Source organism: Pseudopodoces humilis, chromosome 5 (assembly GCF_049639895.1).
Source record: "Pseudopodoces humilis isolate 2021_Gansu_Grassland_sample_001 chromosome 5, ASM4963989v1, whole genome shotgun sequence".
Taxonomy (NCBI): domain Eukaryota; kingdom Metazoa; phylum Chordata; class Aves; order Passeriformes; family Paridae; genus Pseudopodoces; species Pseudopodoces humilis.
Window position 1 is genome coordinate 39,900,145 of NC_142204.1, and position 26,297 is coordinate 39,926,441.

General features: G+C 38.1%; 1 protein-coding gene across 5 annotated transcripts in view; it reads left to right on the forward strand.

Annotated features, from left to right (window-relative positions):
- GRIP1 (glutamate receptor interacting protein 1) overlaps nt 1-26,297 on the forward strand; it is a 314,081-nt gene that overhangs the window by 198,100 nt on the left and 89,684 nt on the right. For all 5 annotated transcript variants that reach the window (XM_088054742.1, XM_088054740.1, XM_088054743.1 and 2 more), the window contains exon 2: nt 13,488-13,568. In XM_088054742.1, the coding sequence (XP_087910868.1) occupies nt 13,488-13,568 (81 nt within the window). The remainder of the gene's footprint in view (nt 1-13,487; nt 13,569-26,297) is intronic.

Below are 26,297 nucleotides of genomic sequence, written 5' to 3' on the forward strand. Positions count from 1 at the left end.
CTAGAAAGAAAAATGTGTTCAAAACAGTGGTGGTTAAAGAAATAATTTGTCTGCCAAGACCTTATGTTCACTTTGTTTTGTTTTTAAGTTGTCATTGACACATCTATATTTTTATTTCATCCATATAATGACAGCAGTAGCCCTATCACTGTTATGTGTGCTTCTCTACTAAGCAGAATATTGAAGAAACTATCTGAACCAAAAATTCTTGCATGGTTGCAAAAGTTTTAAGAGTTTTGTTTCCTGAACTTCCTAGCTTGTTTTCCCAGTCAGGTTCCTTGGGCTGGTGACGGTGACAGAAAATAAACACGGCTCTCACTGTCTCCCTTGTTCACGTCCGTCTCACCGGGAGAAACATTAGCCTAGAGCAGAGGAGAGGTTGGGAAGGAAAGCAGCAAAGTATTAGTTCCTGTTGTGATAGTGGTGTCTTGGTGTTTCTTGCCAAATCAACTTCTCCAGTGGTTTCTCCATTGGCCTTTTGCAATTAGGAGTAGGATCTCATAGCCAAGGACTTTTAACATCTGTGTGATTTCAAACCAGGCTGCTTCAGTTGTACTGTGTAGTTAGCAGGAAATAGAACTTGTTAGAGGAGTTTGGGAAGCAATCGAGAAGGAATTGAGAAGTGGGATCAATCTCTTCCCATTCATCCTCTCCCATACTGTTACTTCCTTTCCTTTTCCTCTGCAACCTGATACAGTTTGGTTTTGTTCTTTTCTCCCTCTTCCTTACTTGACACACAGCACCCTATGCATTGCATATATTTATTTTCCGTTATGTTTCCTGTCAGACCTCATCTCATTTCTTTATTCCTTCTATTCTGTATACACTGTTAAAATGTATTGACCCTTCAAAGGGAAAAAGTGTGGACTCAAAGAAGCAGGCAGAAGTAATGATGCTGCTGTGGAACATGCAAAAGCACAGCTTTGTTCAGCATCCCTTGCCTCTGGTCTGACCTTACATGGAAATACGAAGCATGGGAGCTGCTTTCACAGAACTGTTTGGTGGAAGTGTCTTTTGACAGAGAAAACAACATTTTTATTTTAAACTCTGAGACAGAATGGGTTCAGAAAGCAAGTTATGCATAGCGAATGGCAGGGGTTTTGCTGGTAGACCACTTTAGGTGGGTTTTAAGGTGTTTGTTTTTCAGAGTGATTGATGGCAACCCAGGCTGTTTTTAAAGTGCATCTGCCTAGACATTTAATTTAGAGCAAGCAACCTTCCTCTCCTCCTCCCAACCCCACCCTTCCCCTCCCCCCCGCCTACCCCTCAAGAATTTTGGACCAAACAGGTTCTATTTATTTGTGTATTGCAAACTCTGACAAGGCTTCTCCTTCTATTTGCTGCTCATACAGCATGCTCACCACTGATTCTTGTTACCAGGCTGTACTTTCTCTACTCTTCCATCCTCTACACCCTGCCCTGCTGTTGCTCCCACCCCCTTATATGCTGGTGTACTCCCACAAGAGGTAGATGCCCTTCCTCCATGGGTCTGCCTCTGTTCCCCATGCTTTCCTCTCAAGGAATGTACCAGAGAAGCACATTGAGCTGGCACTGTCCATCAGAGTTAACAGCGCTTGTTCCGCAGTCCAAACTCCTGTTTGGAAATGTTTTCAGAAGCATTTATGTTTCTGGCCAGCTAAAACTAATGTAAAAGCTGGAAGTCAGAATGTGTTGGCTTTGGAGGGCAGAAACTTGTTTTGTTGAAGCTCTCAGGGCAGATGATGGTGCCTGTTAGTCTTAATGGTCTTTATTTTTCTTTGTTTAGATACTTAGTTGTATTGTACACATTAAGAAATAAATTGCAGTAGAGTAAAGGTATAATTTGTTCTTAGGGCCTTTCAAGAGATGTTTCACAGTAGTGTGTGATCTTTCAGGGCTTGACAGAAAAAGGTTAAAAGCCACTGCCTTAATCAACAATTGTGACTCTCAGTGGCTTTGGGGTTCTCACAGTCTAAATGAGTGTGTTCAACTCAACTTTCTGACTCCTCAGCAAACCACTTGCTTTGTGTAATATAGAAATCATAGCTTGAATTAGTTGTGGTTTTTTTAAAATACCAGTTATTTCTTGAAATACTTTAAGATCAAACTTGTGCAATTGTCTGTAAGACATTGTGCCCTGGTACAGATACTGTCAGATACAGATACTGCATTTTCATGTTGATTTGGTCAATACCATGTCAGCTGTGCCTGTGGTTGAACTGTCTGTTTGATGGGGGTGTGCTGCTGGTTCTATAGCTGCTTCCTGGCGGGTTTAATAAGATATTGTTGTCACCTGGATTGCTGAACTGCAGCAAGTAATTGAAAGCATTTTGCTCCTCGCTTGCATAGAAATGTTTCTCCCTTCCTTCTCAATTGCAGTTTACATTAATGTGTACTGTATTCTGCACCAGGCTCTCCTTTTAGAGACTTCACATCATGAAGGAAATAGGAAATAGTGTTTCTGTGAAATAATGATGTGGGCTATTTTTCTTGACTTCCTTTTTTCAGAGGTTTTGTATAGATGTATTCCACAGCCTGAATAGTGTGCAGATGTTAATAAATTTAGCACTTCATTGGGTCTGAAGTCTTACACACCATGTCTTATTAATAGTTATATTCTGCTCTGGCTCTTAAAATCAGCTTGGTTTCCCTCAGTCTTTTATTATAAAAAGCCTGGACAAGGCACAGGCTAGCCATGATAGAGTGATCTGGACTCTGGCATTCATCATGCTGTTGGTCTGCCAAAACAAGGGCTTATTTGACCTTCATTGTGTGGCCAGTCTGGAAGGTCTGAGCTTTTGCCTAAAACAGCATGCAGATTGAGTCCTTTAGCTGCATCAGGTTGATTTGACTTATTTTTAATATATGATGTTTCTTGGTTTTTTTGGTTGCTTTCTGTTGTCTATTTTGAAATTATTAAAATCCATTGTTAAAATTAAACACACATGCACACACACATAAACATATTGTTATAGATCTGAAAATGCTGGCAATGTGCTGAATACACAGAAAGATGTAATAATTGCAACACCATTAGTGTTGGGAGAAAAAGTTTAAGTAGAATTTTCACACTTTGAAAAACTAAATCCGTATTTATTTTTTCTGCAGTTGTGACTGGCAATAAGTTAATGCTGTTGTTGTTTCTAGGAGATTCAGAGCCAAAGATGTGTAGGTACAACTGTGAATTCCTGAAAGAGAAGGGATCCTAGGTGGAAGGCTTGGGAGATTTGTGCATAGAAAGATTAAAAATTATTGGTCTGCATTATTGAAGGTTATGGGGGTATAATTTTTCGTGTATGCCATACATTCTTTTTTACCTATTTCTTTATTGCTGTATTTTCCACAGGATTGCAAAAAGCATGGACTAAGTTGTATGTAGGAAAAGATGTGAGCAAGCAGATCTAATAATTACCATTTTACAGAATTTGAGGAATACTGCAGACAGTGAACTGTTTGCCCTAAATAAGCTTTGAGATTAAATAGGACCCAGGAGACACTGGCAAATAAAGCTTGTTTGACAGGTTAAAAGCCTTGCTGTAAAGAACTACATGCATGGATAGATGCTGTCTGGAGCACAGAAGGTGGCCTAGGCTTTATGTGAGCTTTAAGTAAGACAAATATGTATATATTGTTTTGTCAACTTGACATCTCTTCTGTTACTGTGCTTTGTTCCCACTTCTAAAAGCACACACTTTATTTAAAAAGAATCTTGCTCTGCACTGTGTTCAAACTTGTCACATCTTCCAAAAACAATGAAGTTTTGCTGACAACTGAAGTTAGTCTAAATTATTGTGCAGTCTCTGTGGATATATTGAGTAAACTCTTCCAGGGAAGGGGCTGAAAGTAGGACAGTATTTCACAAGGCCATGAGGAAGGTGCCAGGTTTATGTCCTGACTCTTGAAAGAAGTGCAGTATGAAAGATCTGTTTTTCACTAAGCCTGAGCAGTGCCGATTTGTACTAATGTGTGTCATTTGGACTATAAATAAGAGGGACAATCCCACTGGCATGCCAGTATAAATACACTGGTACTGGTATCATGTTTATGCAGCTCCTAGTGGCATCCTGTGAATCAAATAAAGCTTGTTAGTGGGATTAAAAAGAATAACTATAATGTTGCAAATGTATACATTACAAAGATGGAAAAGTATGCTTTACTCTTAGTGTTGTCCACATTATAGTTAAACATGTGTAAATTCTTGTTTTAAAATTAAATGGGACACTCCACCAAATGAATATCCTAGTCAGTGTGTACACTGTGCTTTGGTGACAAGATCAGCCAGTGTTTGTGCTAAGTCAGGCACAGCATGAAGAACTGGTCGGATCTGAGCCTAAAGCAGTAGGCTCAGTAATCTGTCTGGTTTCTGGAATGAACAGAATACATGAGAGATATTCTTAATAAGATCTTCTGAAGAGTGGAATTGGGTTATTAGGAATAATACAATGACAGTTAAAGCAAGGAAAGAAAGTTGCAGACTGATGGAGGGATCTATTTTCCAGCTGTGAGACCTGATGCATCCTGTGGAGCAGCTTCCAGAGGAAGGTGATGAAGATGTCATCACTAGAAACACTCACAGACACAAATAGGCTGAAAAACACATTATATAATTTACTGCTAATAGCAGTAGTGCAGCACCAGAATTGAAACGGGATAACTAACCTCAAGAAAAAAATATAATTTCTAACTTCTTTTCTCTGAAGATAGTGTTGTGACTTTGCTTGTTCCTGTTTTCCATGAAGCAAACTAAACACCTGTTTTCTGAACAGTTTAACATATTTTACTTATATTTTATGCAACTTGAATGACAGTCTCACTGGCTCAGCTATTAACCTTTATCACTGGCTTCCCCATGAACACCTGCAACTAGCTTCTGTTTTCCCTGGCATGCAGTAGAGAAGTTCCTAGTTGACATCCTCTCTCCCCCAATCCCTTCCAGCTGTAATGTCAGCAACCTGGGCAGATGTTCCTGATCTACTTTGTGTTGCAGTCTGCACTCATGAAAGATGCTATGTCTCATCCTCTTTTCTACTTCCTCATTTTAAAGCAGCCAGACTGTAGGGAAAACCTCTACTGAGACTGGGCTGAACAAGCACAGGCATAGTTGGTACACAAAACATCACTGTTAAGATCTGCTGGTACAGGAGAGGTGCCATGGAGAACTCAGATGACCAATATATATTTCTGCTGCTGCATTTTAACTACAAATGTAACAACAGATCATACCACACACTGTGTTTGATTAACACACAATGGAATGCTGGTGGCCAGGAGGCCAATTACCTTTTGTCCACAGGAGGCACAGTGGTGGGCAGCCACAGCAGTCAGGTGCCATGAGATATGGCTTGGCCCCTTTTCTCCCTGTCAGCTACCACTGTCTTCCCAGCTCATCAGGGAATAGGTAGCTGAACCAAGGGTAGAGAATTAAAGGTAACTGATGCATTTTTAAAGTTAATAGCTGTTCAAAAAAGTGTTTTTCCATGAAGTGTGACATTAATGCTCAAATATTCTTGAGGGATGCTGATCTAGCATGTCGCAGTGTTAAAGTAATTGAATTTATTAATTATTAGAACTTTGTAAAGAAAACATTTTTCAATGTATTTTTTCCCTCAAAAGCTAATGTATGGCACTTTCATACCATGCCAGCATGCAGCAGTACATCAGAGCTACATACGTGCAACAAACACCTGGTATGGACCAGGGTGTTCAACAAAAAATTGAAGCTTGAGTATGTGCTAATGCTTCTTGTCAGTGATACCTGTGACACTTAGGAATTTCCTTTTAAATTAAAAGGTTTATAGCCCCATCTTCTAGGATAAGGTTTTCTGCATAAGCTGTATGTACAGAAAAATCCCAAGATTGTTGCAGAAATCAAAATAGTTTGTATCCCCAGTTTCTTCCAGTTCTTCATGCACCAGCCTCTTCAGTTTCTAGCTGTTCTGGGAAAGCCTCACACATATCACTTATGTGATGCCTGTATTATTTCCATAAACAATAAACAGCAGCTCAAGACAATAAAGTGAAACTCAAGTTGAATTTTAAAATTATGTAACAATTCAGTGATGATTCTGGTTTATGGCATTTGTGCTTAATGCTTGATGCTGTATAAACAAAAAGACATTTATCAGATTTGAAGTAGTTTGTGGCTGGGGTATTATTTAAATAGGATTACTGCTTTATTAGATAATCCACTGAAGTGAATTTCACCATATGCTAATATCTCTTGAGACACATTTTGAGCTTTCTGCAGATCCTGCATGTTTTAAATGGTCTTGGAAAGTTCTGAATTTTCATGAGCAAAATAGCTTTGGGAGGAGATCAGCATACTCAGTCATTTAAGAAACCAAGCATTTCCATTCAGGTGCCTAAGCACAGGCATAGGAAATTAACTTTGCACAAGCAAACTTGGAGGATATTCAGATCATTTTTCAAAGAGTCAAGTTTGCTGAGGTATTGTAAATATCAATATGAAATGGATTCACAGTTATGCATAATTACAGTACCCTGCTTCTCTTGCTTCTAGATTAAAACTGAGCTGCTACTGTAATAAGTAACCATATAATTCAGAAAAAAGAGAATTACATTTACATAAAGTATAATAAAATTGAATAAATTTTCACTTTAGAGAGACAACACAGTTATTCATTGGTAGTATAACTGTTAAAATTAAGTTTCTAAGAAAACCAGAAATATGTCTGCTAAATGTGGAAAAGAAAATTACCAGGGGAGCTATTCTAACTCTTTCTTCTTGTGATCTTTCCATGTCACACACACCAACAAATGCTACTTATGGAAGCATTTGAAACCCTGTTTTCTTAATAAAGACTGCTCTCAAGAGCACTGAGCACACAATTTGATAAGAAAGGATTAAGATTAAATACATCCATATTTGTCCTACTTGGAGCCTAGTCCATTAATGACTACTTTACATGCAATTCTTAAAAAAAATGTAGATAATTCTAAGCACTGAAGAGCAGCATTGCCATTTCAATAATCAAGTCTCATTGGAAGTGACTGAAGCCATAGCTCTAAAATGAACTTGAAAAATTATTATTCCTCTGCACCAGTAGGAGAAATTAATGCTTTCTTTCATGGTTGGAGCTCCCATAACACATCTGAAAGGGTTAGCATATGGGCAAAGCAAATTGTTGACGTTCTGTTGTTTCCTGAAGCATATACATTCAAAATCTGTACATTACACATCTGGTGAAAAAAGCTGAGATAATTTTGTGTCTTTTTTCAACAGTTTATAGTCTCTTATGCTCTGATTCAGCTGTAGTGACACTGTAGTAACCATGAATGTTCCAGGATGTTATTTTTTCCCTAGACTTCTGCATTATTTAAAAGGGAATCTTACAAAAACATCCTAAAACATCCTCCTTTCCCAGGAAAAATATCTTCTCTAAGATTTTTTTTGTTGTTGTTACTTTTGTCAGAGTGAGCTAGCAAGGCTAGAGAATTGTGTAGCTGGGAGTTTGGGTACTTCCTGTGAATATGAGAATGAGTGGGCTTCAAGTCCCTGCTCCAAACAGTGTTTCAGCTTTCTCACAGAACTGAGTATCTTTAACAGAAAGGTCTGAGTTTAGAAGAGAGTCAGTTGCTGCAGGAATGATCCTAAAAGTTCTACCAAGACTCTTTGTAAGCCTTCCCCAACTTCAGAGCTTCTATAAACCACAGGCATCAGTGGATACATGTTTATTTTTATCTGTAAAAGCCTCTAGCTGCAGGCAGTGAAGATAATGATGAATGCTGTAGCTCAGAATTTACTCAATGGTACGATATTGTGCAAAGAAAATATGTTTTTAGATAACGTTGAGCTTTATGCCATTTAAAGATAAAATTCAAGATGGGTTTCAGATGTAGGAAGTATGAGAACCTATGGTATTTTGTGTTGTACTGGCAGGATTAATAAAAATTCATTGTTTTTAGTGAAAAATACTCTTCTTTATAAAGCTTAGGAACAACAAATTTCAGTGAATGGAATATTACAGATCTAAGAATGTGTGAAGTAACAACCGGGGCTCTGGTGATTTTATTTTTTGAGGAACTAATCTTGGGGATGTTCTCTCAATTGCAGCCAATCCTCTTGACAATCTGTGTGTCTCTATCTCTGTACAGACATGTGATTCTCTGCTTGTCTGAGCTGCATGCTGTCCCAAACCGTGTAAACAGCAGCACATGAAGTTGGTTTTACTCCTGTACACTGAGACAGCTGGAGGTTAGCCTGCTGAAGATGTAATGTGCTTCTCTGAGGAGTCTTGGGGCTTAGTTGGAGATTGTTCCCAGTGGGGAACATTTGAGGGACATCTCAGATTTCACTTGCTTGGGTCATGAAGTCTTGGGACTATGCTGTAAAATTGTTTAAATTCAGTTTTTTCTTGGCCAAAGAATGGCGTGTTCTGTGGTGAGACATAAGTAAAGCCATCAAAGAATGGAACATGAAGAGCTGAAAGCTGGAAACTCTGTTCTCCCTTACAATGCTTTCACATCTGCTTTTGAAAACATGTAATACAACTTTCAAGCTCCTAAGTATTAGAAAATTCCTGTGTTTGAAATTACTCATGTACAAATTTGATGCCACATGCTCCCTTTAATGCAGGTTTTGCAGTAGAGAAGCAGATACAAATGGTGACATAGAGCTGAGAACAAGTGAAGCACGTTCACCTTTCCTGTCCATGCAGGAGGGGCAAAGTGACAGCCACAGAGTTGTTCAGGAGCTGTTCCCAGTGGGATGGGAAGAAGCTTCCCCTTCATATCAAACAGGCTGTATCAAACTAAGCTGTTCTTAGTCACCTTCTGGGGCCACCTAGTGCTGCACAGGATTTGGAGACACTTACTGGGTTCAGCAGTTATCAGCAGTATGGACATGTGTGGCAGCAGCAGTGAAGGAAACATCCCCTAAACCTTTTTGAAGAGTTGAAGGAGGGAGTGCCCTTAGCCTTTACCACACCTGTAAACAACATTCTTGTGTCAATAGCTTTCACAACCCCCAAGAGAGACACAAGAATAGTTCAGTCGTCATAAACTGCTTGAAACATTGAACATCTAGACTTCACTGTTGAGGAAGTATCTTTAGGCCTTCCTTTTATTGCCTCTTAATGTGCCCCCAGTTGGTATCCTTCAAAGGATATTAAACTAAATACAGCAAATATCTAAAGATTTCACGTGGTCATTTTGCTGACACAGTAACAGGCACTTCAGATATAAATCTGTACACATTGTCTCATGTATATTCTTTCTGGGGTTACATTACTGTTCTTTCTCACAGTCTTTAGAGCCTTTAGTCTTGGACAGATGTTCCACACCTGTATAGTAAGGGCAATGAAGAATGATATATATAAATGGGTCACAGCACAGTCCCTAACTCAAAGATTGCATCATTCAGTTACAGGATAGAGATGCCATCAGGTTAAAAATAGGGAGGAAAGTGCAAAAAAAGCTGTTTATCTACCACGCATGCAAAAGGCAATAAACCTACAGTAATAGCTGTAATGAGTTGGAGTACTTCCCTGTCCACTTGATATTATCTTTGTAGTCTTTAATGCTATGCAGAGCTTTGAAAGGATGATGTGCAAGCTACTGTTACTGGTGTTCAGGGCTGTTTGGTGAGGACAAGTAAAAGGAGAAGATAAAAAGGTCCCTTTGGTTAGGTTAAGAATCCTAATAATCTGCAAGGTGTCACCTCTCAAATTATCATTTGTGTTCTGCCAAGAAGGAGTGAATTAATACAGTGTACATCTTTCACTATTGCACATTTACAACTGTAAGAAACATGCAAAGTATGAATTTGGGGGGAATGACCCTTGCCTCTTAACAGCCTAAGAGGGTTGGTTTCCTGTAGTCACTGAGTGAAGAGATATGCTGGCATAGCTTGACACTTTTATATGACCTACTGACTAGCTGAAATTGTTTACTCTGAGTTGTCTGAATTTTTTAGCCAGAGGAATTAACAAGAGGAAAAAAGGCCAGTGGTGTATCAAAAGCACAAGTGGATGGGTGTAGCTAAGCTAGTAGGGAATGTGGCCACCTGTGGAGTGATTCCTTCAGAAGCAGACAAGAACCAAGCACTGGTGCTATGCATGGCAGGGTTTGCAGCTGTGTGTCCAGGAGAGCCATTTCTGTGCTTTGGGGCAGTGCAGTTTGGCCTGTGAGTTCTTTATGGACTGTGGCTCGCTCCCTGCTGATGATGTGCTACTATTAAGGGTGTAAACAGATGAGATTTATCTTTCCGAATCTAGCCTGTTTCTCCCTCTACTTTGGACGTGTGGTGTCTTAAATTATATCACTTTTTTTCCTGATACTGAGTTATTATCTCCTGTTTGGAGGGAGAATGCTTTATATCCTTCTTTGCTCCTTTGCTTTTTCTGTGTGTTGGCTTGCTGAACTGAGTTTCATCGCCAAGTCTATTAGTGCTGGTAATACAAAACTCTCCTACAAATCCCCCTAGGCACTGCTGTCATAAGACATTTTTGCATTTTTAAGACCCTCCCTGCTAACTATAGAGTGGATGAAGGCATCAAGAAATTTTAATTTGATGATAAATTCTTGTGGCTACTCATGCAACTTTGTTAAGTACATAAAAACAGATTTTTTTCCCTTGGGGCACCACGGATGGTGTCTGACATTTCAAGGCTATCAGGACTTCCTTGTCTCCCTAGTTTCTTTAGGATGACATGTATTTCTGCATCTGTCTGATCTTTATTTTGCTTTCCTGTCTCAGTTAAGCATCGCAATAAGAACTCTTTGTACAGTTGGTTGTGTTTATTTTCCTTTGCTCCTTGGAGTCCTTTATACCTATTTCTAGTCATGTTTCAGTCTGATTTTACTGTTAAAGGGGCATTGGAAGAAAATTCTATCCAGTTCTGAGAACAGCTTACCAGTCCAGCAATGGCTCATTTTTCTTTCCCAATAATAGTAGTGTATATTTTGCATTTATGGGGTTTCAGAAGTTTATGAAGAAACTTTTTGGGCCCTTTGTTTTGCTCTGAGAACCTGTGAACTGATTAAAAAATGCAATGCAATATAATTTCATGCCTCCAGTACCCAACCCATATAAGCATCTGTTAAGCTTTCAGTGTTAATAGGCTTAAATTAAAATACTAGCTAACTCATCTGTGCAGTCTTACTTTCACATCTGCCAGTTATTATGTAGAAAACATTTTTGCTCAGGCTCCCTAGTAAGTATTTGAACATGCAGTCCCCTCCCCTCGTTGGTGTTGTTAAACAGAAAAATCTGCAGATTTCCATGTTCTGAACTCAGAATAACCACAGGTACTCCTAGTCCAGTGCAATATTGGGAAAATCTTCTTTCAGTATGGGAGTGGAGATGATTTACTCATTTGCTCAATGACAAAGATTCAGTGGAAAAGGTCTGGTTATGAAAATTCTTATTTCATTTTTTCCTCTCCCTCAATCTGATGGCAATAATTTGTATGTAAGAAGTCTGACTTGGAGAGGACTGTTTTGTTCTGTAAATTGATAGATTTTTCATAGGTAGGGCATACAGTCAAATAGGGCCCAGAAGTCATCACTATCCATCAGTTATAGAGAAATTGTATTATGTTTCCTGCCCACTTTTTAATAGAAAAATGTGTGCCTCACACTATCTGCTGTCATGTTCAGCAACTGCAAATAAGTAGTAATGGATGGGACATATAAGCCACGTGTTCAGTTTCTTTGTCTTAAGCCTTGTATTGAGTTCAAGCTCAGTGGTGCCTCTTCTGTGAAGGAAAAAAAGATAAGTGCTACTACTTTCAGAAGCTTTAGTTCACTCTTACTATATTTTTTTTTCATTAATGGGGGGGTGTATATTCTATATATGCAATAATACTAGCTTAACCACTTACCTCAAATGGAAGGATAAGGCTTTACATACCTTTTTCTTAAATTATGTATCTGGACCCATGTTAATTTTTTTTTCCATGCTTCTCTATTTCCTGTAGCTGGCAGCTTTATTTTGTTGGTGTTTGTACTAGCGTGCAGTATAATCAAGTCTGTTACTCTTCCGCTTGTAACATTGTAGTCCTAAAACAATTGCAGTTCATTTTACTGTAGAAAACACAATTATATTGGCTGTTGTGCTATTTTACCAATACATATTCTTCGCTACCTGCTGTATTTTCATCAAGGTTCATGGCTATAAATAATTATTTTGGCTTTTCCTTCTTTTTATTCCTTTTGAATTAATTTAAGCTTTTTGTTGTTGCAACTGCCTAACAGTAGCAGACTTCATTACAGAAGTTCTGGTTCTAAAGGATAACCAGCTCTTTCAGTTTCTTCTTTGAGACCTGGTTTTAAATTAAATTATACTGACCAAGCCCTTATCTCACTGGTATGAAAGTGGACTGCTGCCTTTGATGCAAGTTTCTAATGGAGTTTGAGACCTTGCCAGATTGCCGGAGTGCAATCAGCAAAGAAGGATTATACTGTCAAGAGTGTCAGCTGAAAAGATGGTTCTCCAGAAAAAGTTTATATGGTTCTGTTTGATCTGAGGATGCTATAACAGATTATGTAGTCTTTGATTCCTCTATTCATTGATCAGTATTTAAGCATGTATTCATGCACATGTATAAATGCATCAGTCGTTTGCAATCTGAAGGAAAATATGCAATCAGAAAGATTTGTGACACTTTAAAGTCTTTGAGCACTCAACTAAAGGGAAAGCAAGGCAGAAGCCTTATTTCTTCTGATTCCTTTCTTTTGATTGAAATAATAAAATGCATATACTATTTCTTCTCTTTATTCACATTTCTTTTCTGCACTTATAGCTTGTCCTTTTCAAAGCAACTATATACTTGACTTTTCCCTTACTGTCATTCTGCTCTTGAGAGGGATGTAGAAGTGACTCACTTTCTGCCTAATGCTGCTCTAATTGGTGACTCATCTGCTCATCCCACCATTAGTGGTCTTTTATGCACTGAAGTTGATCAGTAGGTATTCCATGTAGTTTCCTATTTAGACACAGACAAATACAGTGCTGTTCTTGAGGCACAAATGTGCCTGGCCTGTTTGGCAACAGCTTTCTGATGTTTTCCCCAATCAACTGTTACAAAGAAAAAGGAACAACACACTGACAGATCCTAAAGGAAAAGGGGTGTATCTTCCCAGCCAAAATATTCAAAAGCTTCTGGAAGACTTTTACTCCTGAACAGGGATAGTGCCTCTGTCATTCAAATCTTTGACACATGAAGCTTCTAAACATGAGAAAAGGGCAATTTCTATCATTATGTTAAACCTGAAAAAGCCTTTGTATATCAGGCCTGTCATCAATATGTGTTACCTCCAATTTTTTAGCACATCCTTTCCAGCTCTCCTATTCAGAGCCTTTGTCATCAAATCTAAACATGGCATTGAGCATTGAATTAGCATTCAGAAATGCCCATCTTCATCTGGCTCACAGCATCTCTTGTGATCCGCACTGCTAATTCATACAGTACCTGGATTTTTAAAAAAAATGTTGTTTTTAACATTATATTTAACAGTAACTGGAGGTATTGCTTGTTTCTGTTTAGATGAGAGTCCTTACACAAAATCTGCAAACCAGGCAAAGGCACCTGATGGAGCACTGTCTGTGAGGAGACAGAGTATTCCAGGTAAGACTTGCTTCCCTTTTTGTAATGACTAACTTGTTTTTGAACAGCAAGATAATACTAATCAAAATTCAACTAGTTATAAGAAATGTATTACAATTGCTATCAAGCAACTTTATAAGGAAAGTTCCAAGAGAGCTGTAAGTAGTTTCCACAGTTAGGTTGTCTCAAGCTTTTGCTGCGAAGAGCATCTCCATATCTCTGTCTTTTGCAGCAGATTTGAGACACTGAGCACAAACACCTTTTCATCAGAGGCTTATATATTTTCAGGCCCTCTCAAATCTGTGTTTTGGTATCTGGTTTGGATAGCAGAGGGAGATTGGCTCATATTTTCCACTACTCATCAGCCAGGCTCAGAAGTTTAACAGAGAAACACTCTGGCAGAGTTCTTGTCTTCATGTGACTTTCTGTCACGTGTAGAATCACTTGTCCATCACAGTCTTTTGTGTCATCGCATCACACAAAGCTGGACCATTGGATCAATGGTTAGTTAAAATAAGTGATCTTTCAACCTGTGTCTCCTTTAATTACTTCAGACAAGTCTGATATACGTACAAGTTTGATGTGTAGACTGTGCAGCAATCTAAAGGGATTTTCACCTCAAGTAATATTTTAGAGACCTTTTAATGAAGACAAATGAACGCTGACAAAGGTTGCACTCGGGTGGAATTACTGATGTTGCTGTTCTCACCTCAAGCACGGTAACCTCTGACTCAAAGGGAAGATGCATTGCAATAGAAATCAGAAGCTGTAAGGTCACGTCACCCACCTTCTAATGGTAAATATTGCCTGTGCTAAGTGGTTTTATTATTGAACAAAGACACACAACCCACAGAGAGTCTGTGGATGGGGGATGGAGCTCAGACCTTTGCACTTCTAGGCTCTGATCACATCCCAATACCTATAGTGAACAGCCAAAGCACATTTTGTGGATGCTTTGTGTGCATGTTTCTATGTGTGAGAGAGAGCAGGCTGGCTTATTTAGTGTTACTTATAATGAACATTCTTGTTCAATATTGAAAACATCCTAGTGATTTAAAAACTGTTATTTTTATGGTAGAATTATGAAGATCATAACCACTGTGAAAAGACATCACTACAGCATCCAGTATGCAGTTATTCTTCTAAGAAAATATTTAATTATACAAACATCAAGCAGTTTTTTTAATCCAAGTCAATACAAATTGATATTCATTGTTCTTCAAAGTGAATGAAGACCTCTATTGGGTACTTTTCAGGTAATACTTTAGCCCATAGGCCAAATATTTATGGCCTTGAAAGTATTCAACCTTTTGATTTTTTTGCTGTGATCGTAGTAGTTATCATTTATAGTGTGGTTACTGTGTTTATAAAACACCAAGGTCTGAGAACAGACCGAAGTTGGTAGTTTCACATGACATTTTGAGAAATCCTGATGATTTTTGCTTGTGTTCTTTAATGAGAAAGTTTGGTGATAATGTACTGGCACAGCTTTTTTTCAAAGCATCTGATAAGATTAGGAATCTCAAGTGCTGAGTAATAGTCATCATGACTAATGACCATTTATTTTAATTTTTTTACCATTTTGCTGCACATTCTGGAATTTTTGAGAGCACTGCAGGTAAATTTTTACTGTGTGCTCTGCATAAGTCACAGTTTATTCAGAGAGATAATACAAGTGTTCAGTGAGATGTGCTTTGCTGTATTTGAGATGTTCTGAAAACAGCTGATTTAAGCTTATGTATATTCTTTAGCTTTTAATATAGTTATGACATTTATCTGAATGCCTTGTTCCATCTCTAGACCTTAGGAACCCCAAAGGATAAATGAGATAGAGCTGATTGGATACTTAAAAAAATTCTAATTAAAATTATTCATGCCCTAGCAAATTATCATTGTAGCGCAACGGATGTTGTGGGTTTAGATACATAAAAGGCTTTGCAAAACTAGGCATTATTTTGAGAATTAACTTGAATATTTAGGAGTCGACTGAAGTTTCTGAAAATAGCCTATAAACATTTATATCACTTGACACCACGTTTTGTATGTGAGATAGCACCTTAAATAGTTTCTATTCTTGCTTGTGTGTGAGCATTTTATTCACATTGTGGATTAGTCTTGGCAGAGGTGCAGAAGCATCCCAGCTAGCCAGCTTCATTTGGCAATAGGAAGTTCACTATTAAATGGTAGCATTAATTAGTACAGGACCAGAAGCAGAACAGCTGCTTTTGCTTGGGAGCAGGATCACATTTCTGACGTTATGTAGGTCAGCTCCAAATAGCTTTGGAATTGGAAGGTGTGATGCAATGAACCCAGAAATTCTGCTGGACCTGGATGGGAACATGTCAGCTGGAGTTACTGTCAGTAATCCTCACATGGAGATCCTATCCTATATGGAAAGCAATCATTTCTATCTTCCCAGATGGTATGCCTGATAACACATAACATTCCTGAGCTGCTGTTTTTTCGAGCTTGAGGCATGGGAGTACCTTTGACAGTGTAGCTGTCTATTCCACTTGGTGTTCTGTCATTCCTAAGACATGGACAGCAGATGTTCTATTCCCAAGGAATGCTCTGCCCATTGAATTAGCCAAGAGAAAACTTCTGGGTTTTAGCAAGATAATTGATTGCATGCAGAGTTTTGCACAGGTTTGAGCAGTCTGTGAAAAAAATACTAGTGAAAATATACAGGGTGTGAGATACAAATCTTCCAGCCTGGTAATGGGATCGTGGCATCTCCGTGTGTCTGGTGAAAGTTCCTTCTCCTGACATTTGAATTCACTTTAAAGGATTTCACTGCTCCATCTTTTTGACAACTATCAAAAAGGGGAGCTTTTGTTGCTGTGAGGCCTGAAACTACTATACTAGCTGCAAACCTCTAGAGGTGGGTTTTATCCTTCCATGTGAAACTGTATTGAAAGAGCAGTATTGATGAGCACTGACTGAGTGCACAGAGAAGTAATGTAATTCTGTAGAGGTTACATGGAGCTCAGGCTTGGTTTATTTTACAGGAAAAAATGTTGAAATAATCATTTTATAATTAAAGTCAAATGAGCACATACTGTGCGATCAGTGCACTGAGTTTAATTCCTTTCATCCCCAGAAGGAAGGAATGGATTAAGCATCTCCCTGGAGCAGAACTTGCTTTTTTGAGATGCAGAATGCATTATTCATGTGATGAGACTACATGTCATATTTACCATGTCTTCACATGGTGCAAAATCAACAAGCAACAGATCCTTTCAAAGGGATTTACAGCATTGCTGAAATAATAGTTAATTCAAATTATATGCATTAATATAATGTGGTTTGAAACTTGGACTTTTTTTTGCATATGTGTAGGTGTTTAGTTACAGTTACATATACATGATTGTTTGAAACGTTACTTAGCTTCACAGTCAAAATTTCTTAACTTAAAAGTAAGGCTTGAGGTAATGCTAGCATGAGAAGCAGCTTAGAGTCAGAAACAAACAGATTTTTCCCCTCTAAGCATTTAAATTTAGACTGTCAACCAGAATGTAACGAATTTTTGCTTTATTGCTACCCTGTCCTTACAGAAGCCAAGGGAGTGAGTGTATTGTGCCCTGCTGAAGAAACTGTCAGTGCAGGACTAGTGTTAAGGCACATAAATGAAAACAATCTGTTTCAGAAGTCGTGGGTAAGACCCTTCCCTCAGAATCACAGATGCAGCTAAAGACAGCTGTAATTTAAAATTGAGGTATTTGAATGCCAGCCTCTTGAATCCCTAGGTTTAGATGGATGTAGTTCCCACTGAGTTCCTGGACTGAGTTTTCCTGATTTGCCAAGAGTCCAGGCAGTGCCCAGCCAAGGGCAAGGGTAAGGGCAGTAGTGGGTGAGCCAAAGGTGTTGTTCCTGGCATTGCTTATTCCTGCAGGAGCTTTAAAAAGGACATCAGCTATTCCTGTGGCACTGCCACAGTGTCAAGAGCTGATGGCACTGTTCAAGAGGCGCTTTCAAGTGAAGGAGACCTTAATATTTACTTCAAGACAAGCATGTTCCTGTGCTGTCTTCAATATGGACAGGCTGGACAGCTGTTCCCATGATTTTCAAACTAAAATCCAATGTCCTCTTATCTGTTTTTACAACATGGGTAAATCAACAGTAATGCTGTGCAAACTGTTCACTTTATTCATCTATTTCTTTGTTTTCAGTTCACTTACTGAAAACCGGGGGCATGGAGTGGAAAGAAGTGACCTGACGCACAAATAAAAATTACTGCTTTGTAAAATGAAAATAATACACCATAAATTTAAGACTGATTAAAATATTTCATAGAATCTGCAACAGAAGTTTCATTTTGTGTCCATATTTTTAACTGAGACTTAAAACTTACCATTACTGAAAAAATGTAATAAAAAACACCACAGTTTTTTGAGGTGAAATGTTTTAGCTTCTCAGTGCTTCATTTTTGTTTTGTTTTTTTGGGAAAAGTGAATCTGTGCCCAATCTAGTCAGCATTAAATTTAAAAAAAAAAATTAAAAATCCACACTTTTTCCTTCTTCTGTCTACTGACTACACATGTGCACTGTCTCCAACTTCTGGCTATGTAAAGTCTTGTTGCCTGAAGTAGTCAAGGGCTCAGAAGAACTATAGTGTGAACTACACACTGGGAGAGCTATTTGAATCATCTGTGAATTCAGAGATTTTGTTTAGCCAGGACGATTGCAGTTGTGAGCTGTCTCTTTCCTAAGTAAATTCTTGTGCAAGAAACAGGCACCAAATAACAAAGATTAGCGGAAATATTTCCTCAAAGAAAGGAGTTTTCCTGTTTCCTGGGGCAGAAGAGTTGCACAGCTGCCTGCCTTCTGCCCTGATCAACACATCTAGCAGAAGGCCCTTGAAGTCTTGGACTCACCATGTTGTCCAATCCATGTCCCATGTCACCCTTGTGCTCCAGCTCTGCCTGCCTCTGGGGCCCACAGGAGCCTTCCCAGGTCTCATTCCAGCCTCTGTCTACTCCACAGTGATAATGGATCTGCTGAACAAATTCTCTGCATTTATGGTGAGAGCGCATGCCAACCTTTGCAGAGACAGCCAGGAGAAGACCAAACCTAGATGTTACAAATCATTCTTTTGATGTTTTCTCCACCAACAGGAGCATCTTTTTCTCTCTAACCATTTTTTTTTATTATTATTTGTCATATGCAAGTTTTGTACGCAGCTGCAGGGAGGTACTAACAGGTCAGTTGTTAAAATTGGTCACTGTGCTCTGAAGGAAAATTCTCAAGACTTTGAAGTCTGAAATTAAAGCGACTAGATTTTTCAATTCCTTTGTACATGTGTAAATACTGCATTTTCTTTCCACACTACCTGATTCTTTGAAGCATGCTGTAATACAGGTTTTGTATTTCAGCACAGTGTTTGATCTCAGGAACAAGGGTAGCCATCAAACTGGAGGGAAAATAGAGTGTATGTACAGCCCTGAGCACATCCTCTGCAGTGGCTCAAGATCTGGAATTGCTGTTAGTAGATGGTTTGCAGCCTTGTTTGGGGGGAGCTGGTAACAGGATTTTAATGCAAAAATAAAATGTTAAACAAACATAATTTTAGGGTAGGCTGGATTTTGAACTGCTTAGCTAGAAGGGAGCACATGCAAATCAAAGAAGCTTAAAATGCCTTGAAAAGATAATATTTACAGAGCTGATACTAAAAAAGTAATTGCTGCATGATGTAGTGTCCTCAGTAATTGCTTAGGACACAAAATATTCCTAAGAGAAGTTATGAAATACTAAATTATTGTAATAAAACCAATAATTAACATCCTGGGAATTTTCAGGCTCTGAAATATTTAAATACACAATGTAAATGTCATTAGAAAGAAGTAAGGCAGTTTTCATCCAGTCCTTGGCTTGGAACACGTAGAGGAGCTGTTTACAGAAATACAGAGGTATGCCTTTTTTCCCCCTCCCTGACCCACAGCCTGCTGTGCAGCAAATGCTCATATTCTGTGTCAAGCTGCACCAAATCTGGCTTTCCTGAGGGGTTTGTCTACTGCCCACAACTGATGAACTCAAATGTAGGTCAGGTGGAAGCCAAAGAAAGAGGTTTTAAAGACCTTTCTTTCTTCACTATGATTCTTGGAGTTTTGTAACATCTAGAAATGTCTGTTTTAATTAAAAAAACATATTACTATCAGAAAGCAAGCAGAGGTTCTGAAGAAATAAGAAAGTAATTGAATTTATATATATATATATGTATGTATGTATGTGTGTATATATATGTATATGTATATATATGTGTGCATATATCTATGTAAATTCCAGAATCCAGTCTAAATTAAAAGCAGAACATGTGATCCAGTTATGATGTAATTGAGTTGCCAGTACAGAATTGTATTAGCTGAATTTAAGATCATGTGTGCTGTGATTTAAACAAGGAAAAATTCTGTACTGCATATCAGAATAGTAGAATATATGGAGTGCATTAATTTTCTTTTGAAAGATAATCTCAGAAAAAAGTGAGAAATCTGGAAAGTAAAATGGAGAGATAAAAGGTTTTTTTTTTAAAAAAAAAGTCCACATGGATTGAAAAAAAAAAAAAAAAATTAGATTTCTGAAGTGATCCTGGGATCTAAGTTCCATTAAGTGACAGTGCTCAGGAGGGAAGACGGCTCCCAGGTTATTCCTGTAGCTCAGCTCTGAACATCTGAGCCAGGCTCTCAGTGACTGACAGATGTGACAGAGGGATGATGCATCCCTGTGGGTACGTGTTTACCTATGTGCAAACACAGCTCCAGAGCCTGTTTTGTTATCTTGGTGATTAATATGGCATTGGCAAGACAGTGAGTGTTCAAAATCAGCTCTTCTCATGCTGCAGTTAACTTGGTCCAATTCCTTCAGGCTCCTCTGCTGAGTAAAACTGCAGAAGATTTAAACGATCCCGTTATCTTTTGACAGAGTGCTCCTAACATCAGCAGGCCCCCTTGCATCATTTGCTGCAGTGCAGCCACCTTCTCAGGCAATGTTGCCTGACTTGTGCAGTCCTCAGTCAGTTTTTCCATCCTTGTCAAAAGAAACCTGCCTTGCCTTTAACTTCAGCTTCCCTCAGATTTCAGAAGCACTCTAATATTGCAGATGCAGCGCTATGTTACCTATCCTTCATCCCTCACCAAAATGTGAAGTAGTCTTCATTGGCTAACTGGTTTTGCAGAGTAAGAGTGTGATTTGCCTGAGAAAACCTGCCAAAATCATCCCTGACCTTTTTCATAGTTCTCATGGTGAGAAAAAAGAATTCATTGCAGAAGTAAAACTTGAAAATAAAACATTCATGGGTTAGGAAATTCAAGTATGTGTCTACAAAAGCACTGTTTTCCCTCAATTTGCATTTTTCTCAAAGACACTTTTACTGTGTACTTCTAAAAATCAGCACAAAATGCCACTGAAGAGATTTTAAGCATTTAGAAATCCATTAGCTGTAACCTCTGCAGTCACAGTTATTATGGTAACGATCCTGGGTGATTTCCGAGCAGAAGCAAGCGTTCTGACCTGTGAAATGCAGATCACAGGCTAGTAAGCTTTTCTGCACTTGAGGTGTTTATTATATCTGCAAAGTCATTTGCTGATTTTCATGTTTGATGAGAGCCTACAGTTGCTGTATCATTTGCAGGCTTCCCTGTGTGTTTGTTTAACCTGCTGGAGGTTTACCAAATGGTCTGTGAAGCAGCTGCAGAGCTATATGTCTTTTCCTTCCCACTGACATTGAAAATTTCTGAATTTGCTTTCACATATTTATTATTGAAGATTTCTTTCTTGTCCTTCCTCCTTTTCATCAAAAAACTTTGTTGGAAGGACTTCATATGTCATTCATGTTTCATACACAGATAAATGTGAAAGAAATTTCTCTCTTGTAGAAAATTAACAAAGGTCACTGAGCTCTTACCTAGTTGAGATTGCTGATGATTTATTCATACATATTCCTTACAGGTCTGCTACATGCCGGTGTTTTTCAGCACTGAAAAGGATTAGGGTAGAGAACGGTCTCATTTGACTTCTTTTACCACAAAGGAGAAAATGTATTAAGGGCAATACTGTACATGAGGGATGTGCACTTTTTCAAATACCCAACTGATACATGGTCTGAAAATTTAACTGACTTTAAACTGTTTTTGCTACTCACACAGCAGGTTTTGTTGCTGATGGCACCAAACATGTTAATTCACGTGTATTTGGATTTAATTGCATATAATTTTGACAACCTTTAGCCTTTCAAAGTAAAATGTCTTAATTTATTGCAGCTGCATTTTTTTCCCAGAAAAATCAGTTTAGCTATATGTGGTATAGGATGATATATATGATATAGCATCTATAACATCATTAAAAAACTGTCTCAGCAATTTAGCTGTTGTACACACACACAGGGATGGGCAGCTCCAAGCAAATTGTTCTGTACTCAGCAAATGTGCAGTGTGTACATGTGCAGTGTGTACATGTGCTTGTACTCCTCTGGCCATTTGTTAGTTTGAAGCACAAGTCCCTGGCTCCTGCCTTCCAGTCACGGTGATACCACAGGATTTTTTAGTGGAGCTTGGAACCTGAAACAGGCTGGGAAGCATCAGTGCATCTCCTGAGGTTGGGGTTCCCATCTTTCGGGACAATTGTTTTCCTGCACAGTTCTGGCATGGTCTCTAAGCTCCAAAAAAGGGAAGATACCCTTGTGACGCTTGGTTTTGTTCATTTTAATCAAAATGTTGGTGATGTCTGTTGAAAAATTTATTCTCCTTTAAAGATTTCAGTTACAAGAGAAAGCATGGTGTAGTGGACATGTGAGGAGAGGAAACTAAGTAAAAATGAAAGATGGTTAAGACTAGGTTTGAACTAGGAGCATGGAGACAGTCTCTGAAGGAGACACCAGACTAGCAGAGTGAGCTCGGAAAGAGGGAGGAAAACCATATGCTCTTAAAAGGTCATGGAAAGAGGTACCAAGCACAGGGAGATTTGTAACCCTGGGATTGTGCAACTGGTCATGATCTCTTCCTGGATAAACATAAAATTTACCAATCCAGATAATCACTGCTGTCTACGAGAAGTTGTAAAACTTTGTGAAACCAGACTGACTGTTCCTTGTGGAGTACAGCAGCCTATTACAGCTACTAGAGGTTCTTCTGGGTAACTGGGAAGCTAAAATTTAATATTGACCTCTTGAAAAATCACTGCATTTTCACAGGATAGCCCAGCTGGGCTTTCTTGGAGCAAGAAAAGGGAGTATCTTCAGAAAAATGTATAGTACATGAGAAGAAAATCCACAAGGAATGCTCAGGTTCCCCAGTCTGTTCAGAAGTAAGGAAATGTATTAAAAATTTGTCGGGCAATATATTTTTCTCTGAGTGGAAATCTATTTAAATGTTCTTCTCTATACTGCTATTAGTCCAGTATTGGAAGAAAAATGTGTATTCAACAGCAAAAATTATTTCTGCCTCATTCAGTTGAGATCCAGTAGAGATACTCATGGATCCAGTATCTCTAGAGAGGAAGAGCAGGCAGTAAATCTGTGTTTACAGACTGTGTCAGTGGATTCAGTAGAGACTGAATAAATTAATTGCCAAGAGCCTTGTATGTAAATATTGCAAAGACTGAGAAGCATTGTACTCTCTAATGTGACACCACTGGGTGTCAAAGAACCGTGGCAGGGCCAGGCTGGGCAAAGTAGGCTGGCTCTCATTCTCTCCCTAAACCTCAATTTCTTGCTTTCCAAGATGGAGCAGGATTAGATTGAGTGTTGATCTGACCCAGGAGGGCATTTCTCTCTTTCAAAAGTCTTGTGTTGCACAATTCTGTAGACAGAAGCATATGACTAGCAAAGAAGAATGTTCCTTTAAGGTCTAGGAAGTTTGCTCATCTGAGAAGTTTGGGATAATTTTTTTATCATTTGCCTGCTTAAGTCTCTTTGCACTTAATAATTTCTTTTTATCTTATAGATAATTAACTTGACGTTTTTAATGTTCCTAATATATTTTCTAATACCTCTTTAAAGGACTTAGTACATAATTTCCATCTGTTTGGGTTTTTTTAAATATCTCCTTCAGCTTCTTCAGTGATTATCATTTCAGGGTATGAAAATAGTAAGGAAATAATATACCATCTACAAAGATAAATAATATAATATTCTAAATATTCTACTCCAGATCTAGATAGTAGTTTTCCTCTTCTTTTCAGCTGTATCAGTAGATCAGAGCTGCTCATTCTCACTCTACACCTTGATTTATACACAAAAATCTTAATATTTTTTTGTTGCTATAAAATTCTATGTCCATTTTGCCAATATGAAATGGCTCAAAGTATTTTGTATGGATGGAGAAAAGGTTATTTCTTTGCTTGTTTGCCTTATAGCATTTTTGTGCTTTCTATTCATTTCTTACAATCAAAAGAGGAAAAGAGATTCTGGTGCTCTTGTGTCTTCCTCATCACATCTGTGGTACATGGGACAGACAGAGATGTAATTGCATGCCTCATAGTGTAGAATAAAAGAAGTGGTTTGGTTTGTGCATGATCTGGAAGACCAGAAGTTTATTATAGCATCAGTGCAAACTAGCTTTTGTTTCCTTGCTACTTAAATGTGCAATGGTAAGAACAAAGGTCCTGTCTGATCGAGTTTCAGTGTATATATTGTGAATTTATGGGGCCAAAAGAGGTATTTGTGACTGTCTAAACAAAGCATACGACTCCCTGGAATTTATTTGTATCTCAACTTGTATTTTAATTATATTTTAGAAGGACATTCAATCTATTTATGGTTGCCAGTGATACAAAACCCATCACAACCTTTTGTGGTTAGACACACTGCATTTATTTTAGTTTGAGTATGCACAGGTTCAGCTTCACCTCATTTGTAAGAAAGAATTGTTTTTCATCAAAATTTATTTCATCCTTTATACACTTCACTATGAAATCACCATTTAATCTTCCCTTTGTTAAAGTAATCAAGTTGTGCTTCAGGGGTCTTTGCTCCCAGGCATTTTTCTTTAACTATTGTGAAAACTCTTTCATGACTTTCCTGTCTTCTCTTTTGTTACTAATGTATGTGTCAAAAGAAGGAGAAAAAGCATCTGAGTGACAGTCACTACTTCACTAACACAAAGGTGTACTAAGTATTGCTATGTTAAGCTGTTTTCTTTATATATTCATGATTTGTATTGATTATTCTGGTCAGTAAGAGGTTGAACACCTGGCAGGATGCCCAAATAACTTCTTGGCCGCTTTAATTTCATAATTAATTTACTGGGCACCTGTTGGGGATAGGTGTGCACATCCATTGACATCTTTTACATTGGTAGAGTAAGGTGCTTTTTTAACTTTGTAGGTGATATACAGGCTAGGAGAATGCAGATAGTCGTCTTCTTTTGATTTCTTGTCCTTGTCCGAATCGCAGATATCTCATTTTATGTCCATGTCGTTTGGGGATTCCACTAATGTTACGTGAATAAACACATAAAGAAGTCTCTTCAGTAAAGTCTCCCTCATTACCAACCTGAAAAGAGTACAAGAAAGCAAAACAAGGAGCATTTTAATAGGGGAAAATAGTAACAAGGCCAAAGTCAGGATATTTCATTGCTCTTATTCACAGAAAACATCGGTAGAAGGACACTGTGAATATCAATCCAAACAGGAACAAAAGTCAGTCTTCAATGCTAATTGATTTTATTGGTGAAGCAAAACGAGCCCAGCTTAATAGTTGACTGTGAGACAAGATTCTGGCAAGACCTTCCTATATTAGATGACACTGTGACCCTGAATACTTGTTGGATAAATGGTATAGAAAATGAGCATTGACCTTTGAGGTACTAAAGACGTAGTGTCATAGAAAAATGAGACATGTTAGAGCTGAACTTTAGATACCACTGCTGAACAATGAGTGAGCATACCTGATAACACAATGTGACTGTTGAACCCCAAAATATTGCTCTGTTAAGGAAAGTGAGAAGTAAAAATTGATAGAGGTTGTACAGGGAAATCATGCTGTTATACCAAGACTTCAACAAAATGGACCAAATCTATCAAGAATAAAAATGCTACAGTGCAGTTAATAATTTCTAAATAACTTATATTTTACATATTCACATGGGACTGAAAGTGTTCTCTTCCAGAAAGATTGCAGATTTATTTCTGGAATTGAAATTTGAAAGTCATTACAAACTTGTAGCTACAAACCCAGGTACCTAGTAAGGAACTTACGCAATTTTATGATAAGGATGGTACGTAACTCTGATGAGGCCATTAAAAGCCAAGGGCTTTTTCCTTAGCCACTAAGAAAAGGTAATGGTGCAATAGAGAGCATATAGTGGATGGGAATATCTAGCCAGTCATGAAGCTTGACTTACTTAATCACACACCACAGAAAATAATAGGAAAGCTGTTTAAGTCATTCCAGCTTAAGTGCTAGCCAACGAGTATGATAGCTGGATATGATTATAATGTATGGTAAGACATGCTTTTCATGGCCTGAGTTAAGCATATTGGAGAAATCAGAATATTTTTGACAAGTTGTAAATACATTTTATAGACCCAGTTTTCTCTGCGTATAAAATGTGGGAGTAGAGACTAGAACATTTTATTTGCTGATACACTGCGAATTTTAATTTATCTACTACCCTATAAAAATATCATTGACCAGTAGTCAAAATGCGGGAATCAGAAGATGTCAGAGCATCATCTTGTATTTTTTAATGCATATATACTTAAAATTAAGCATTACGAACTCAAATCCATACCAAACAGTCTTACGAGATTGTAGCAGCT